Here is a 17,858-nt window from a genome sequence, read left to right as displayed (position 1 = left end):
AAGCATGACCGGGAACGTCCAGGGTGATTCGGTCTCGCGGCGCTAGTTCCGCTCTCGCAACTTACCTGAAGAGGATTCTCGATTGCCATAGGCGTCAATGCCAATCTACCTATAGATCGCATGCCATTGTGTCGAATATAGAGTGCTCTCGGGTCGCCTTTCCGCTTAGCCAATGCCCTAGCCGAATACTGGCGGCGGCGGCGGCCCTTATAGCGGCTACATCCGAACCCTGTTGCGGTCGGCCTTGGCATTCATGGATGTCATCAAAGCTTCGTAGCAACTGCTATAGACTGCATCTTCCCTCGCCTCTTGGTGACAAACGGATTTTGTTCACTCAACAAATACGAAGGTTCCAGTCTGCCCGATTTCTATAAGCTTGTCGTCACCGTCCGTCCTTCGCATCCCACAGGGTCTCTCCTGCAGGCTGCACTAAATATCTATCTGCCACCATGCCGCCACGAATACCGCGCGGGCTACTGCCTCTCAAACATCCCGTCCCCCCACCACCACACGTACGCACAGTCCGAAGTAGAGGGCCCCAGCAGCGCCCCGAGAAACAGCCATCTCAGGCATCACAACCACCACAAGAGCCAGGCTCAGACGCACCCACTTTTCAAGATGCGCCGCCGCAGAACAGCCCGCCACCGCCCTCTATGTCAAACATGCTAGCCCAAACCAGTGACGCCGACAACCCACTCCTCGCCCCCGTACACATCCCCGACGATCCTCACGCGGTGCTGAAGTCAGGCCACCCCTCGACGAACCTCCTCGCCGAGTCCGGCATCGTGGTGCAGCGGCAGATCGAGATGATGAACGTGTTCCTCGGCTTCGAACAGGCGAATCGCTACGTCATACTCGACCCGCACGGAAACCACATCGGCTACATGGCGGAGCACGAAGGCGGCATTGGCAGGAGTCTGGGACGACAGTTCTTCAGCACGCATCGGGCCTTTACGACGAATGTCTTCGACCGCCATGGAGACGAGGTGCTGCGGTTCCACAGGCCATTCAGCTACATCAACTCCAGGATAGGCGTGTACGATCCGCTCGAGCCTGGCGGCCACAGCAGCGTCAAACTGTCTTCTGCCACGGCGGTGCAACCCTCTACCGATGCTGGTCCAGTCCATACGCTCTCTCAGCTGCCCCTCGACGCTATGCGCATCATTGGAGAAGCCCAATCCGAGTGGGCGCCGCTCCGCCGCAAATACAATCTCTTCCTCGCCCATGACCTCCCGTCCGCGAACCGATCTGAAGCTATTTCGACCCAGAAACAATCCAACGCGCCAGAGATGATCCAATTCGCCTACATCAACGAGCCCTTCCTCTCCTGGGACTTCTCCCTCAAGTCCGCCTCTGATCAGCTTCTTGGCTCGGTGAACCGGTCGTTCCGCGGCTTCGCGCGGGAGATCTTCACCGACACCGGCTCCTATGCACTGCGCATGGATTCGGCCGGGTTGGAGCTTGAGGCCGAGAAACGCCACATCATCTCACAGTCTCACCAGGGTGAGCGCGCCTATGCGGAAGCCCTGGGCTCGGAAAGTAAGACGGGCATGACGCTCGATCAGCGCGCTGTCATGCTCGCGACCGCTGTGACGGTGGACTACGACTACTTTTCCCGTCACAGCGGCAGCGGCGGCATCATGCCCATTCCATTCATGATGGGCGGTGGTAGCGAAGGCGCTGCCGCCGGTGGAGCCGCTGCAGGCGCGGGAGCTGCGGGGGCTGGCGAGGTCGGGGCGGCTGTGGGTGGGGCTGGACGAGCTGTCGGTGGCGTCACGGGTGCGGCAGGTGTAGGTGGCATGGGAGAAGGCGCGATGGCCGGCGCCGGAACAATGGCTGGCTATGAAGCTATGCAGCGAGGTCTTGGCCGTGATCAGCCCGACCAGCAGCAACCGCAGCAGCAGCCTGGGCCTGTTGATGATGCCAGTCCCCAGGCGCCACAGGGAGACTACGGACAGCAGCCGTACGACTCCCAATCACCGCAATCTGGCTTCGGTGAGCAAGATTCAGGCCAAGACGTCTGGGGCGGCGACAACGATCCTTGGCAAGGCGCTGACGGGGGTGCTGGTGCTGGAGGTGGCGGCGGTGAAGGCGGTGGTGGCTTCTTCAGCTCGCTTTGGGATGCGTTCTTTGGTGACTGAGCATTGTTCTGAAGAGTAACGCCGCTCCGCCTTTTTTTGGGAAAGTCCTGTTTGCGGGACATGATTGACGAGATAGAATGGCATGTAAATATAATATGTAACCATAGGTATGCAAAAGTAGGTGGTGGAGCGGTGGCCTCCCTCCTATCCTCATTCTCTTCATGTTCTAGCAGACACACAGGTAGAATTCTCGCCCGTCTCTTCTTCGCGTTAGCATTCCATGCTGCGTCTTGACTCGACGTCACGATTCAGCCACCTTCGGCTTCGGTTGTTGCGGGTGTGAGCAAGAGCTGTAGGCAGAGGTCGCACAAACCTCACTTCAATCTTTCACTCTTCCTCTTCCTGTTATCCTTACCTTGAAATTGAGAGCGTCCGGCCGCCGCGTTCGTGCTGACGGTCGGTCCTGCTTGTGTATGGGTTGGATGGCCCCGTAAATGCATCTCACTAATCATTGGGTCAGAATCCTATACCGGTTCGTACACGAAGCACTCAATGAGTGTCTCAACGCGTCTCGTTTCACCACACAACGTCAAGCTTTGTTTTCGCTGCGCGTAGAGAGGTTGCTTTCCCATAGGGTAACAAGCACGTATTCTCCGTGGACTCGGAGCCGGCGAGAGTCACCATGGCCTGCAGCCCAATGTATCATATTGAATAACTGGATTTTACTTTTAAGGACAGCTGGAGAGTGTGATGGGGTGATAATATCGATGTTCTCCCTTTCGAGACTGTAGATGACTGAAGCAAATCTAGTAGGCCGACATCCTAAAGCGGCATGCATACGCACAGGCAGCGGAAAGGTTAGGGCCACTTAGGCAAGACTTGTGCGCCCTTCGGTTAAGGTTTCTAGAACGCGTGTTGACGATTCGGCATATCGGGCGGAGTGTGGATATGCAGGTGACCGTCTGCATTGGCGGGTAGCATCGGTGCGCCTCCGACCCCTGGACAGGGACGGTGCTGGCCCAGAGAAGGAATGGCGAGGCGGCCTTGAGAGCCTGCAAGCAGCTAAGCGAGACGTCGTGCTCTGTTGCACGCATCAGATGTCTGCTGCACCAGGGAACGCAAGAAGTACCGTCAGCATCTGCTTGCAGGTCCTTCTGATGTCGTCGGGTCTATCCCTTAGGACCATGCCTATCGTGAGAGGGCCGGCGGGATGCTGCAGACAGCCGTCCACGACACGAGATCGCCGTTGATGGGCGGCGGAGTCTCTGCTGGAGCTGGCAAGCGACAAAGTTTTGCGAGGAGTCGACTGGGAAGGTGATAGGTCGGCGAGGAATGGCAGGAGCAGAGGTGGAAACATCCTTCACTTGGCAGTCACTCGGGTTCAACTTTGCTGCATCTTCTTTCTCTTGGCCATCAATCCTTGCTCGTCCTCCCACCACTCAGCGCGGTCACTTCTCGCTCCAGCACCGACGATCCTGCTTGGCATGTGTCTTTGTTTTCGTTTAAGCGGACGCAAAGCGGTGCCTTACGGCGACTTGACGCTGATACCGCGCTCCTTGGCCCTGGGGCGAATGTCACATCGCTACCCAAACCCGTTGATAGCCTTTCTTGCTTACCCCGGTCGTGTGCACGCTTCTGCCAATCGAAGAAAACCGAGAGTGAGCCTCGTGGCCATGGCGCCGTCACTATAGATAAGAAACGCTACCCTACTCCGCACGTGGAGATCAGTCGATTTCCGTTCTTATACCACGCTGTCGCACAGCACTCTTCGAGTTCTGCTACACCAGTCCTCACCATGGCCGAATACCGCAAAGAAGGTAGCTCCTCGCCGGATGGCGCCGACTACGAGAAGGGTGACTATACCACCGCTCAGACTCATGTAACTCCTGAGGGTGCTCGTATCCACGGTATCGAGTATGAGGAAGGTCGCGCCTTGCACCGCGGTCTCAAGGCTCGCCATGTGACCATGATTGTATTGTCTCCCAGTCCTGCTCGCTCGGAGCCCATGCTGACATTCTTAGGCCATTGGTGGTGCCATTGGAACAGGTCTCATTATCGGAACCGGCGCCGCTCTCGCCCGTGGTGGCCCGGCCGCCATCTTCATCACGTATTCTATTGCTGGATTCATGGTCTACCTCGTCATGTGCGCACTTGGAGAGATGGCCGCGTGGCTGCCTCTGTCTTCTGGTTTCACTGGTTACGCTACCCGCTTCTGCGACCCGGCGCTCGGCTTCGCGCTGGGCTGGACCTACTTCTTCAAGTACATCATCATTACGCCGGCACAATTGACTGCCGCCGCTCTGGTCATTCAATACTGGAAACCCAAGGACGAAGTCAATCCCGGCGTTTTCATCACCGTCTTCCTCGTGACGATCGCGTTGATCAATTGGTTCGGTATCCGATTCTTTGGCGAGTTTGAGTTCTGGCTATCGTCCATCAAAGTCATAGTTATTTGTGGAGTCATCCTGCTCTCGCTCATCCTCGCGCTGGGAGGTGGACCGGATGGCGACCGCAAAGGTTTCCGGTACTGGAATAATCCAGGGGCTTTCAACACCTACATCGACGACGGTGCTGCTGGCAGATTCTATGCTTTATGGTCTTGCATGGTCTCGGCTGTGTTTGCGTACTCTGGCACGGAGCTAATCGGTGTGACGGTCGGCGAGGCCCAGAACCCACGCAAGACTATTCCTCGGGCCATTAAGCTCACTTTCTGGCGTATCCTGTTCTTCTATATCATCTCAGTGCTCTTGCTGGGAATGCTGGTCCCGTACGACTCAACAGAACTGGCCTTTGCCAACAAGGCTTCCAACTCGGCTGCAGCCTCTCCGTTTGTGGTTGCCATCAAGCTCTCGGGTATCCAAGCCCTTCCTGGCATCCTGAATGGCTGCATTTGTCTGTTTGTCTTTTCAGCCGCCAACTCGGATCTCTACATCGCTTCACGTACCATCTACGGTCTTGCATCTGAAGGCCGGGCACCCGACATCTTCCGCCGGACCAACAGCCGTGGTCTGCCTATCTATGGCCTGGCGATATCCCTGCTGTTCTGCCTTTTGGCCTACATGAACGTGACAGATGATGCCCGCCAGATCTTCATCTACTTCCAGAACCTGACCACCATTTTCGGCCTGCAGACCTGGATCTCCATCCTGGTCACCCACATCTTCTTCGTGCGCGCTCGCAAGGCACAGGGTATCCCGGATACAGCCATGCCCTACACTGCGCCACTGGGCATCTACGGAAGCTACTTCTCGCTGTTCCTGTGCGTCATTGTGGCCCTCACCAAGAACTTCAACGCATTTACGCCGGGCACATATGGCGCGTGGGACTACAAGACATTCATTACTGGATATCTTGGAATTCCTCTATACCTGGCTCTGATCTTTGGATACAAGTTCTGGACCAAATGCGAAAGGGTCAGATCGCACAACGCCGACTTTTATACTGGCAAAGACATCATTGACCGGGAAGAAGAAGAATTCCTCGCACGCAAGGCTGCGCAGGACTCCGGCAAACGTGGAGGCAGCTGGTTCTATCGGACCTTCGTGGCGTGGCTCCTCTAGGTTCGGACTGGACGTGTGGAGCAGGAGATTAGGAATATATATGCTACCAGACATGATTATTGTTCCCTGTTTCTGGAATCTCGTGCACAGCAACTACTCGTGCAGCAGCGTACCTGACCAATGCATGTTGCTTGTTCCACACTCCGGATGTTGTATTCGACCTCAAGCAGCGATAACCAACTGGTGAATTTGTCAGAACATCAGGTTCCGAAGCTGCACCCCGTAGTCCAGCGCATACTAACCGCAAGGAGGGATGCTGCCGGCGGAGAAATTCCCATCCTGAGCATCGAGTGATTTTCTTTTCGTATTATTACACCGCATACAACAGCCAAGACGGCGCCCGGACGCTTCTCTGCCGCGGGTCTCTGATGTGACAATGTCCAACTCAAGGGCGCGTCGCCCGAATATGTACGCAATGGTACTCTCAGTGGATCTGACAAGCCCAGCCGCGACATCTTGGCCTGCGATGCATTTTTTCTCGGCCGCAATTGGTGACTCAGTTTGTCCGAACGTTCTCCCAGGACACCGCTTGAACCCATGCGGAAGCAATGCGCCCGGAAACCGAGAGCAACGCGGGGCCAAGCAGGCGGTACGTGGGGCTCGTGGAGTCACCAGCCGGCCGTATGCCATCTTACCCGGAATAATACCAGCAGTCCAAGCCCAAGCCGGCATCTTTGGGGGCATGCATGGGGCACTCGTCGTCCGTCGGGTTCTGCAGAAAAAGTGCCCTTAAGTCCTCCATTGCTGTTGGACTTTCTCACCTTCTCCAACGACTGTCATAGGCCCACCCTAGGCCGACTGCTTCCTTTCGTTCAACCCTCAAGCAGTCTGACAGCTCGTGGAGGCGGTTTCCGGGAACACAAGTGGGCGGTGGGGTGCTTGACCCGTTCAGAAACCCTGCGACTGGACTTTCCCGATTCGTCGAGGTCCAAACAGTAATGGCGGACGCCGTATCCAAAGAACTGGGTCTGAACAAGCCTACCCACCAACACGGCGCCTCTGCAAGCGATCACACGCAGGAGAAGGTCGGTTCTGAACCACCGCGCTCCGACGTCGACACCGTCGGCGACCTCGAACATGACTACGAGAAGGGCCGTGAAGCGGTACGCACCGCATCGCGCAATTCCCACGGTCTCGCGCACACCCAGTCCGGCGTCGATGTCGAGCAGGCCGAGCGCGACTTCGCCGAGTTGAGCAAGCAGTTCAGTGCGCACAGTCGGCGCATGTCCAGGACGTACTCGCATGCGAAGGCATCGATTGCCCAGGATGTCGAGAAGGCGGTCTCGAGCGAGGCGACCTCGGAAGAAGCTTGGGATCTAGAAGAAACACTGAGAGGCGCGAGAGAAGCAGACTATGAAGCTGGCATAAAATCGAAATATATTGGTAAGAGACGCGTATGGTTTGAGTTGTGGCTGTGCTAAGAAACTGCAGGTGTCATCTGGGACAAATTGACGGTGCGAGGCATCGGCGGCGTTAAGAACTTTGTCAAGGTCTTCCCCGATGCTTTCGTCGACTTTTTCAATGTGCCGGGTACCATCATGCACCTCCTGGGCTACGGGAAAAAGGGTCGCGAATTCGACATTCTCAACAACTTTAGGGGCGTAACCAAACCTGGCGAGATGGTGCTTGTGCTCGGTCGGCCCGGTAGTGGATGCACAACGTTCCTTAAAGTCATTGCAAATCAGCGATATGGTTACACCGGTATCGACGGTGAGGTTCTCTATGGCCCCTTCGACGCTGCAACGTTTGAAAAGCGATTCAGAGGTGAAGCTGTCTACAACCAGGAGGATGATGTCCATCATCCGTCCCTGACGGTAGGTCAGACCCTGGGCTTTGCGCTCGACACCAAGACCCCTGGCAAGCGGCCGAATGGCATGAGCAAGAAGGACTTCAAAGACGCCATCATCAAGTTGTTACTTAAGATGTTCAACATTGAGCACACCATCAATACTGTGGTCGGGAATCCTTTTATCCGCGGCGTTTCCGGCGGTGAGCGCAAACGTGTCTCTATCGCCGAGATGATGGTAACGAGGGCTACTGTCTGCGCGTGGGACAACAGCACTCGAGGCTTAGATGCGTCGACCGCTTCCGACTACGCCAAATCCTTACGAATTATGACCAACATCTACAAGACGACTACTTTTGTGTCTCTCTACCAAGCCTCCGAAACAATCTACAATCAGTTTGATAAAGTCATGGTTGTTTCTGAAGGGAAGCAGGTCTTCTTCGGCCCCGCGAAGGAGGCGCGTGCCTATTTCGAAGGCTTGGGCTTCCTCGAGAAGCCGCGGCAGACGACACCTGACTACCTGACCGGCTGTACAGATGAGTTCGAGCGCGAATACAAGCCTGGGAGGTCTGCCGAGAACGCACCGTCGACAGCCGAGTCGTTCGTGGAGGCCTTCAACAAGTCCGAGTACGCAACGCGGCTCGAGCAGGAGATGGCCGACTATCGCAAGTCCATCAACGAAGAGAAGCAGATCTACGAGGACTTTCAGGCTGCGCACAAGGACGCAAAACGGAGACATACGCCAAAGCACTCGGTCTACTCGGTCCCGTTCTATCTGCAGATGTGGGCGCTCATGCAACGGCAATTCCTCATCAAATGGCAGGACAAATTCTCCCTGGTTGTGTCTTGGATTACGTCCATTGTTATCGCCATCATCACCGGTACGGTCTGGCTGGACCAACCACAAACGTCGGCTGGTGCCTTCACACGAGGAGGTGTTATCTTCATCGCCCTACTGTTCAACGCGTTTCAAGCGTTCGCCGAGCTCGCCAGTACCATGCTGGGTCGGCCCATTGTCAACAAGCACAGGGCATTTACTTTCCACCGGCCATCGGCACTGTGGCTTGCACAGATATTGGTCGATCTGGCGTTTGCGTCAGTGCAGATCTTCGTCTTCAGCATCATCGTGTACTTCATGACGGGTCTTGTGAGAGATGCCGGCGCCTTCTTCGTATTCACCTTGATCATCATTACTGGTTATCTGTGTATGACGCTCTTCTTCCGCACAATTGGCTGCCTATGTCCTGATTTCGACTACGCCATCAAGTTCGCCGCTGTCATCATCACCCTCTTCGTCATCACCTCCGGCTATATCATCCAGTACCAAAGCCAGCAAGTATGGCTGCGGTGGATCTTTTATATCAATACCTTGGGCCTAGGGTTTTCGGCCATGATGATGAACGAATTTAGTCGCTTGACGATGGAATGCACATCTGAATCTCTGATTCCTTCCGGACCAGGCTACGACAACCTCGAGAATCAAGTGTGCACGCTGCCAGGCTCCCGCGCGGGCTCTGACGTGGTTAGCGGTTCCGACTACATCACCACCGCCTTCTCTTACGACCCCAGCGACTTGTGGCGCAACTTCGGCATTATCGTGGCTCTGATCGCCTTCTTTCTCTTCACCAATGCAACACTCGGTGAGTACGTCAAGTATGGCGCCGGTGGCCGGACGGTGACCTACTTCCAAAAGGAGAACAAGGAACGAAAAGAATTGAACGCCAAGCTGCAGCAGAGGAAGAAACAGAGGCAAAACAAGGAGGCCACTGAGGACTCGGAGCTCAATATAGCATCGAAGGCTGTCCTCACGTGGGAGAACCTAACATATGATGTTCCGACTCCAGCTGGACAGCTGCGGCTCCTCAAAGATGTCTTTGGCTACGTCAAGCCCGGCCAACTCACTGCGCTTATGGGAGCCTCTGGTGCAGGTAAGACGACTCTCCTCGACGTCCTCGCAGCCCGCAAAAACATCGGTGTCATCGGCGGCGACATCCTCGTAGATGGCGAGAAGCCTGGTATCGCATTTCAACGCGGCACCTCCTACGCCGAGCAGCTTGATGTCCACGAGTCTACACAAACGGTCCGAGAAGCTCTTCGTTTCAGTGCCAACCTCCGCCAACCCTACGAGACTCCACGCGAAGAGAAGTACACGTATGTCGAGGAAGTCCTGTCACTACTCGAGCTGGAGAATCTGGCAGACGCCATCATCGGCACCCCTGAGTCTGGCCTCTCCGTCGAGGAACGCAAACGCGTCACTATCGGCGTGGAATTGGCCGCCAAACCACAATTGCTGTTGTTCCTGGATGAACCCACCTCGGGCCTCGACTCCCAGTCGGCGTTCAACATTGTTCGCTTCCTCCGCAAGCTAGCAGCGGCTGGCCAGGCTATTCTCTGCACGATCCATCAGCCTAACAGCGCGCTTTTCGAGAACTTTGATCGCCTGCTTCTGCTCCAGAAGGGAGGCGAGACGGTCTACTTTGGCGAGATCGGCAAAGACGCCCATGTTTTGCTTGACTACCTTCACCGCCACGGCGCCGACTGCCCTGCAGACGTCAACCCAGCAGAATACATGCTCGACGCGATTGGAGCCGGAATTGCCGCCCGCGTCGGCGACCGCGACTGGGGCGAAATCTGGCGCTCGTCGCCTGAATGCGCCGCCACGAAGGATGCCATCGTCGCCATGAAGCGCGAGCGCCAGCATGAGATCGCGAACACGTCGCAGCCCGAGCAGAAGGAATACGCCACGCCACTATGGCACCAGATCAAGATTGTCTCGTGGCGCACGCACCTGGCCTTCTGGCGCTCGCCCAACTACGGCTTCACGCGGCTCTTCAACCACGTCGCCATCGCGCTGCTATCCGGCCTGGCCTTCCTACAGCTCGACGACAGCCGTTCCAGTCTGCAGTACCGCATCTTCGTCATCTTCCAGGTCACCATCATCCCCGCCCTGATCCTCGCGCAAGTCGAGCCCATGTACGACCTCTCGCGCCTGATCTTCTACCGCGAGAGCGCCGCCAAAGCGTACAAGCAATTCCCCTTCGCCTTCGCCATGGTGCAGGCCGAGATGCCCTACAGCCTACTCTGCACCCTCGGCTTCTTCTTCCCCATCTACTACCTCTCGGGCTTCAACGGCTCCAGCGACCGCGCCGGCTACCAGTTCTTCATGGTCCTCATCACCGAGCTCTTCTCCGTGACCCTGGGCCAGATGGTCGCGGCCCTGACGCCCAGCTCCTTCATCTCCAGCCTCATCAACCCCTTCATCGTCATCGTCTTTGCCCTGTTCTGCGGCGTCACCATCCCCAAACCCCAGATCCCGGGCTTCTGGCGCGCCTGGCTCTACGAGCTCGACCCCTTCACGCGTTTGGTCTCTGGCATGGTCACGACGGAACTACACGGTCTGCCCGTCAACTGCCGGCCCCACGAACTCAATAGTTTCCCCGCCCCCGCAGGCCAGGACTGCGGCGACTACATGGCTGAGTTCTTTGGGAGCGGCGGACCCGGGTATCTGGCCAGTAACGTGTCCGAGGTGTGTGAGTACTGCGCTTACCGCGTGGGAGACCAGTTCTTTGGGCCCCTGCAGATCAGTTTTGCGGATCGCTGGAGGGATTTGGGGATTTTCGCGGCGTTTATCGCCAGTAATTTGATCCTGTTGTTTATTGGGAGTCGGTATTTGAACTTTAATCGGCGGTGATAAACCAGGAGGGAGGGGGACTTGGGAGTGCGGACGCAGAGAACGGGGAAGAGGGGTTGGTATTTGTCAGTCATTCGTTCGCGATTTTGTACGATTCGTTGTATATTGCATTGGTGTTGGGTTGTGCTGCGTGTGTTCGAGCAGCGGGCATTAAAAGCGATGGGCATAGATTTGGATAGATATGTAGCAGCGAAGTGCTTTGCAGCGCCGCAATTTGCGTATTTGATGAAATGTAGCTTGACGGCACCTAGCAGCTTGACCGGCGTCTATTCGACGGCCTTCATATCGTTGCTGTCACTCACCTTGTAAGCAAGATGCCGTTTCGTCCATGAATCCACAGAATGATGTTTCCCTCTTCCCGTCAAGGAGCACAATATCCCCCATCAACCAGCAAGTCCGTCCCCGTACAGTACGAGCTCGCATCACTCGCCAAAAACAGATACGGTCCCTTCAATTCGCCCACCTCGCCCTCCCTCCCCATGGGTATCATCGACCGCCAGACCTCCTTCGTCTCCGTAGGCACAAAGTCCGTCAACTCGGTGGCTATGTAGCCCGGACTGATGCTGTTGACGCGCGCAAACTGCACCCACTCGAGCGCGAGGTTCTGGCACATGTGCTTGACAGCCGCCTTGGACGCGTCGTAGGCCGTCTGCAGCTGCGGGAAGTTGGCGATGTGGCCGCTCATGCTGGCCGTGGCGATGAAGCTGCCCGCGCGGAAGTTGGGGAGGGGCGTGGCCTGGGACTGTTTCTGACGCTGCTTCTGCTCGCGCCAGATACGGCCGGCGACGCGGGCGCAGTAGAAGAGACCGTCGACGTTGACTTTCATGACGCTGCGATAGTTGTCGAGGCTGCCGGTGATGGCGGCGCCGCTGGTCCATGCTACACCTGAGTTGTAGACGAAGATGTCTAGGCGGTCGTTGAAGTCTTTGAGCTGGCTGGTGATGGCGGTGTCGACGGCTTCGGGATTGGTGACATCGACCGAGTATGCACGACAGCGCACGCCAAACTCGTCCTCTATCTCCTGGGCACGATCTTCGGCCGCTTTATTGCTGTTGTACCATATGATCACATTGGCTCCGGCTTCGGCATAGCTGGTGGTCTTGTCAGCTTCGACCAACGGTAGATGGAGGGGGCTTGGTGTTACCCTCGACAGACGGCCAGACCAATGCCCGCACCGGCGCCTGCTACAATGGCAGTCTTTCCCTTGAGCGAGAACAGTGGCAATATACGAGTGGTGTCTGGTGCCTGTGTATTGTAGTGCTTGAAGCGACTTGTACCTTGGATCAGGGCATCGTCCATGACTCGTGGGGTAGGGCGGTATAAAGCTTCAGTGAATATAAATGCAGTGCGTTCCTCCTTGCTCTACAACACCTCTTCGTTCGCTCTTTCTACATACTGTACCTCATTTATACGCGCTCAACAACCCCGCGGAACCTTCACACTCCGCATTGGAGAACATGGTGAAGCGTTTGTACTGCGCCGCCGGTGTGGGCTTTTAGCCGTGGCGGTGGCCGAAAATACGGAGTCCAGCGTACCACCGGGCAAATTCCCAAACGAGCTTCTTGACGGTTGTCAGAGGCTCAGAGCGTGTCTACAAGCTGGCAGACTCTCCTACTTCTACTTCTATGCAGCCCGTCGAGACTCTAGCATACTGCACTTGGACCGAGTGAGGCTGAGACTGCTACCGCTAATGAGCAAGGGGTCTCTACAAAGGCCTTGGGTGGCTTGAAGAAGCTTGTGCCAAATGGCCAATTTTCCGCGACATACCGCCCAGAAGCCATGGAGTGCCCTGGAATGATGCTGATTTTGACGCCTTCAGGGCCAAAAAGTGCCAACGAGGCCTGTCGGATTTGCGGCTCCGGACGATCTCAGTATCATTCCAGTCTTGCGATTGATGGATCTTCATTTCCCGTCCCGCTGTTTCGACTCCGTTCTAGAGTGAACTTTTCCCCATCTCACCAGTGGTATGGTGGTGTGTTGTGACCTGTTGTTGAGCACAGCTATGACCAACATGACGCGGTGTCACGCGGAGCCCAGTACACAGTCAGTTCTCTTCCCGGCACATTCCACCCCTACCTCGTGCTTGATGCTAATTTCTTTCCGCATTCCCTCAGCCTGGTCCTTGTTGTCGCCTATACTGGGTGCGGTGCCTTGCCTCGCGAGAGTGATGCTCGCCACACGCGAAAGAAAGTGTCGACGACGAGATGTTGGACGTTCTATGGATCGCCCTGATCGGGACGGGCGCATTCGTAGTGCTCCTTACTGTTGGTTTCCTGGTTCACGGTAGAATCGTCAGGAAGCGGCACCAACAGCATCTGGATAGCTTGAACCAGGACCTGCAAGCATATCACCGAACGCGACTTTCCGCCTACGACACTAACTACGCACACGTTGGGCCACCTCAGACGAATCCCCGGAGTAGCCAAGAAGTCCAGCAGATTCACTCAGAATGGTCCGCCCTCGGATCACAGGACCATCTCGAAGAAGAGGCGGCGGTGGAAGCTGCCTCCGCGCGACCCGATACAAATCCAATGCCGCCCAAATCGAAGCGCAAAAAGAGCCTGCGCGATTCAATATATGGTCACTCCGGAAGCAACGCCCCAAAGACGAGGCGACAGAAGAAGATCGACAATACGATAGCCCTGAAAGCCATGAACCGATCGCCGTTATCTGCCATTACCGAGTTGACCGACTCGACGGCACCCTTGAATGAACTGCCGATGCCTGTCGAACTGCCAACAGAACCTACACCGAAACTGCCAGCAGCCGAGAATGAGCCTCTTGTGTCCCCTATCCACTCAAGGGTCGGAGAGTCCTTTCCTAGCACCAAGAAGCGCCCTCCACCCTTGAGTCCCGTCGAGATTGACACGCCTATATCACTGAAGAGGGAATCGAGCTTCGGGCAGTCACAAGAGCCCCAACTCTCGCCCGGCATGGCTTCCGTGTCCGAAGCACCAGATAGTCCACTGCCGCCGCTACCAACTTTTGAGAGCTGCAAAGCCTCAGGTCCGAGGCGAAGCTCACAAGTATCCACGCTTACGGTTGACAGCTCCGTGTTGGGCTTCCCATCTCCGTCGGAGCTCAGTCTTCCCCAAGTGAACTCGGGCATGCAGGAGTTCGATTTCGGTTTCAACAGGTCGAAGCCACCTCTTGCCCCATCGCCAGGCAGGCCTCCATTCTGGCACAGTGGTGGTCTCGGTGTCCCCTCCGTAGTCCCGACCTTCGAGTACCACAGTCGCGAGACAAGTGCAGCGCCGGAGGGTCGAGTCTCTGCGCTGAAAACAGGATCTGGCACAGATGTTACTGCCTGGAGTCCTGGACCAGACTTCTTTTTCGGCTCTCAGTATTCTAGCCCTGCGCAGCATCGACATTCGATCCAGGGTCCCCGCCTTTCGAAACGTAGCCACGAAGTCATGAGAGAAGGTCGACAAATAGGCGGTAACGTGTCGCCTACCGCCCTGAGACCGCGCCCTGCCTCGATTGCAAGCAGCAAGCCGTTTCGGGACAACCAACCCATCCGTTCTGTCAGTAGGGGTCACCGCCGCCAGAATTGCGTACGCATCAGCATCCCTGTCGTGCCACCTTCCCGTATGAATAGTCCCAACGCGCGCAGCCGCCGGCCGTCCGATATTTCCGAAGCCTCCGAAGATAGTGACGAGGACGGTTCTGCATTACCGAACAAAGTACAAGTCGTGGACGTCAGCCCGAAGGAGTCGCCCGATACTCGTCCTCGCGTGCAGACTCGGCGCTCCATAGTCGACGAGAACGGATCTCCAATCATCTCCTCCGTTGCCAACCGTTCTACGCTTGCCTCCTCGCAACAAAAGCGTAGCCCTTCCCCGACCCATAGCTCTCCCAGCGATGAACGCCGCGAATTCGAGGACTTGTGGACGCAGCCCGGAAATACTAGCGAGGATTATTCAACGCCCGACCTCTTCGCGAACCCATCTAGCTGGGCTTTGAGCCCTACTCCAACAAGCGCGAGGACACTGGGCGGCCCATTCAAGTCCAGCGTCTTCGAGCACCCTAACAGCGAGAACTCATCGCCTATCCTACCTTCGCCATGCAAACCAGCGCCAGTGGTCGCTTCTGCTGCGGCTGACACGACAGGACCAACGACCGCCCGTCCTCTCGGACCGCGACAGGCCCCCGCTTTCCCATCCACAAACGTGAACTTGCATCGCTCGCTTTCAAAGATCTCCTCCCCGGCCACCTCACCCAAAACTATGGGCCCAGTAAGAGACTCCCACGATCGCCGACGTTCGTCTACCACCCTCCCCAATCCCACGACCGTGCAATCAGACGATCAAGTGAGCGACCTCCGCCAGTCTGTGACTTTACTCCGCAGTCTCGACTCCAACGGACGACTCCTCAACACAAACTCCAGGCTCTGGGGTCCCGAAGGTACGCCCAAGTTCCAGACCGAGGCGCAAAATCACGAAGACTGGAAACAGCTCAACGCACTATGGGAGGTCAGCAGGACTAACAGTGTGGCCTCGGTGAGCACCCGCGCCACGCCTGTCATCCATACACGCAACAACAGCACGGCAGGTACCGGCAGCGCTATGCACTCGAGGATGTCCAGTATGGGGCCAGGAGGCAGCATGTTCGGTAGCACCAAGCGCAAGATGAACAGGCCGCAGTCCCACAAACGGGATTTCAGTATAAGCAACACACTGCCGCCTATCGCCAGCCGTCCTCGTTCAAGCCTCCTCAACAACAACGGCTCCCCTTCCCGCGACTCCCAGTACAGTCTCGGCGGCGTCTCCATTTGGGAAGACGACAGCATCCATGGCGACTCGCCCGAGCCAGCCTCCGGACAGGCAAGCCGACGGGGCTCTGTGGCTATCCCGCCGCGGCTGGAGTCGCTCCCTCAGCAGCCTGTTCAACCGCAGGCGGCGCTGCAGCAACAGGAGCAGCTGGGGAGGACGAAGCAGAGACACCCGCAGCAGCCCATAGGCCTGGGCATTATTATACCGCCACTGGCGTACAAACCTCCATCGCAGCCGCTGGGTCCTAGTCCGACGCAGAAGGAGCTCATGACGCGGTATTTCGGCGATGTGGATTGGAGCACAGGGGACGTACCGACGGAGAACCTCGCTGTCCTACCTACGCCCACCTCTCCTACGCCACTCGTGAGTCCTATATCTGCCAAGCCGGTGTCTGGCCCAGGACGTGTCTCCATGAATCGCGTCCATCGGCGTGGACGGAGTGACGACAAGGCCGTGACGGCAGAGGTGCTGAAGGAGCTCGAGCTGCAGCTCAAACTAGACGAGGCGCCTCCGACGCCCCCATCAGAGCCTCACCCAGCGCAGACGCAGACCTTCGCCCAGTACAGCCGTGGCTGGGCCTTTCCAATGCCGGGCTCCGGATCGCGACCTGGGAGTCGGGGTCAGGATCAGGGTCAGGCGCAGAAGCGGAAGGTCAGCCCTGCGCAGCAGCGCTTGAAGGATGACTTGAGGGAGCGCGCCGCACGGGTCACGTCTGGAATGGCAGCACCGGGTCCCCAACGGGGTGCTGGTGGCGCGGGAGGACCGGTGATCGGATTCGCGACGCCACCACCACCACAACAACAACAACAACCGAGAGAGCAGCTGAAGCAAGGACCACAGCAGCAGCAGCAGGGATGGAGGCCGAGAACGAGGCGCGAGGATAGCTTGAGGAGTCCACTTTCGGCCGCAGGAAGTCTGTGCAGTACAAATTCTGGTGTGGACGGCGCGCTTGGGCGTGGCGGTAGCAGCAGCGTGATCAGTATGATTGCGAGTGCGGGCGCGAGCGTGGACCCAGGCGTGGGCACAGGCGCAGGGAGCGAAAGCGTGCGGACGACGAAGAGCTTTTACGATGTCGATGGGTTTCTCAAGGAGGATGCTGCTGCTAATATGAGCAGCCCGTTGGGAGGCCAAGGGAGGCGGTTTCGACGGATGCAGGGGTCATTGTCTCACCGGGACTAAGGGGAAAAGGGGGGATTAATGCGTAATGGGAAATGTGATGTGGTCAATGATGGCAAAGCACAGCTGGAGATAGGACGGGGGGTTTATTCTTTTTTCACTTCATGTGTCGATAGTTGGTAGGCTGAAAAGGTAGTGGCTTGTATTATTATTCTCAGCGTGGTGTCACGCACTTTTTCGTGTTGATTGGAGTCGATGAAATGAAAGTGAACGAAAGCATATACGCTTGTCTTGCCTGCCTAGAGGGAAAGATTTGTTTCAATCTGGGATGTTGGGCATCGCCTTGGATGCGTCGCTTCAGACAAACCGTAGACCTGCCATATCATCTTCGTCGGCCTCTGGCTGCTTGGTCTGCTGCTGAATATATGAAGACCGCAACACGCAAATAGACACTACCGTCCGTCGTCCTTCGGGTCAAAGCTCGCACAGGGCAGAGCCGTTCGCTGTAGCTTCGCTCCCCAGAAGACAAGCGTGACGGTGCTGTCACAGGGTGTTCTGAGATTGCCGCCGCTGCGCAATACTGCCTTCGTCCACATTCCCAATACTGGTCCATTTCGGCACGCGAGGCCATCGGGCGATGGTGAAGCGCGCTCTTGGGCTTTGGACGCCTGACTCCAGACTGCTGCTCGTGGCGCTGGGACAGTCGTCGTAGCGCAGTGGTGAGGCGTTGCTGAACCGGCTGAGAGGACTGCGTGGGGTGGGCGGCCGGAGCGTGTCTGGAGGTAAATGTGTTGCGCGAGGCATGATGCGTCGTTGATGGAGGGTGTTGAGAATGGCCGTCTCGGCGCTGGA

At 56.9% G+C, this 17,858-nt stretch overlaps 5 protein-coding genes across 5 annotated transcripts; 4 read left to right on the top strand and 1 right to left on the bottom strand.

Moving 5' to 3' along the window:
- Positions 1 to 449: 449 nt before the first annotated feature.
- HMPREF1541_10330 (uncharacterized protein) lies at positions 450 to 2,141 on the top strand (the record flags this gene model as incomplete). Its single annotated transcript, XM_008715001.1, has 1 exon — positions 450 to 2,141. The coding sequence occupies one exon, from the start codon at positions 450 to 452 to the stop codon at positions 2,139 to 2,141; it is 1,692 nt and encodes a 563-aa protein (XP_008713223.1).
- Positions 2,142 to 3,876: 1,735 nt separating this feature from the next.
- HMPREF1541_10329 (uncharacterized protein) lies at positions 3,877 to 5,641 on the top strand (the record flags this gene model as incomplete). Its single annotated transcript, XM_008715000.1, has 2 exons — positions 3,877 to 4,053; positions 4,103 to 5,641. 2 exons carry the CDS (start codon positions 3,877 to 3,879, stop codon positions 5,639 to 5,641), a joined length of 1,716 nt encoding a protein of 571 aa, XP_008713222.1.
- Positions 5,642 to 6,579: 938 nt separating this feature from the next.
- On the top strand, positions 6,580 to 11,118 carry HMPREF1541_10328 (uncharacterized protein; the record flags this gene model as incomplete). Its single annotated transcript, XM_008714999.1, has 2 exons — positions 6,580 to 7,024; positions 7,073 to 11,118. The coding sequence occupies 2 exons, from the start codon at positions 6,580 to 6,582 to the stop codon at positions 11,116 to 11,118; spliced, it is 4,491 nt and encodes a 1,496-aa protein (XP_008713221.1).
- A 361-nt stretch (positions 11,119 to 11,479) lies between these two features.
- HMPREF1541_10327 (uncharacterized protein) lies at positions 11,480 to 12,417 on the bottom strand (the record flags this gene model as incomplete). The annotated part of the gene is made up of 2 exons (XM_008714998.1): positions 11,480 to 12,209; positions 12,263 to 12,417. 2 exons carry the CDS (start codon positions 12,415 to 12,417, stop codon positions 11,480 to 11,482), a joined length of 885 nt encoding a protein of 294 aa, XP_008713220.1.
- Positions 12,418 to 13,322: 905 nt separating this feature from the next.
- Positions 13,323 to 17,069, top strand: HMPREF1541_10326 (uncharacterized protein; the record flags this gene model as incomplete). The annotated part of the gene is made up of 1 exon (XM_008714997.1): positions 13,323 to 17,069. The coding sequence occupies one exon, from the start codon at positions 13,323 to 13,325 to the stop codon at positions 17,067 to 17,069; it is 3,747 nt and encodes a 1,248-aa protein (XP_008713219.1).
- Positions 17,070 to 17,858: the final 789 nt, after the last annotated feature.

Source organism: Cyphellophora europaea (assembly GCF_000365145.1).
Source record: "Cyphellophora europaea CBS 101466 unplaced genomic scaffold supercont1.12, whole genome shotgun sequence".
In the NCBI taxonomy this organism is placed as follows: Eukaryota; Fungi; Ascomycota; class Eurotiomycetes; order Chaetothyriales; family Cyphellophoraceae; genus Cyphellophora; species Cyphellophora europaea.
Note: the sequence above shows the minus strand (reverse complement) of the source record. Positions and strands in the feature narration are given on the sequence as shown.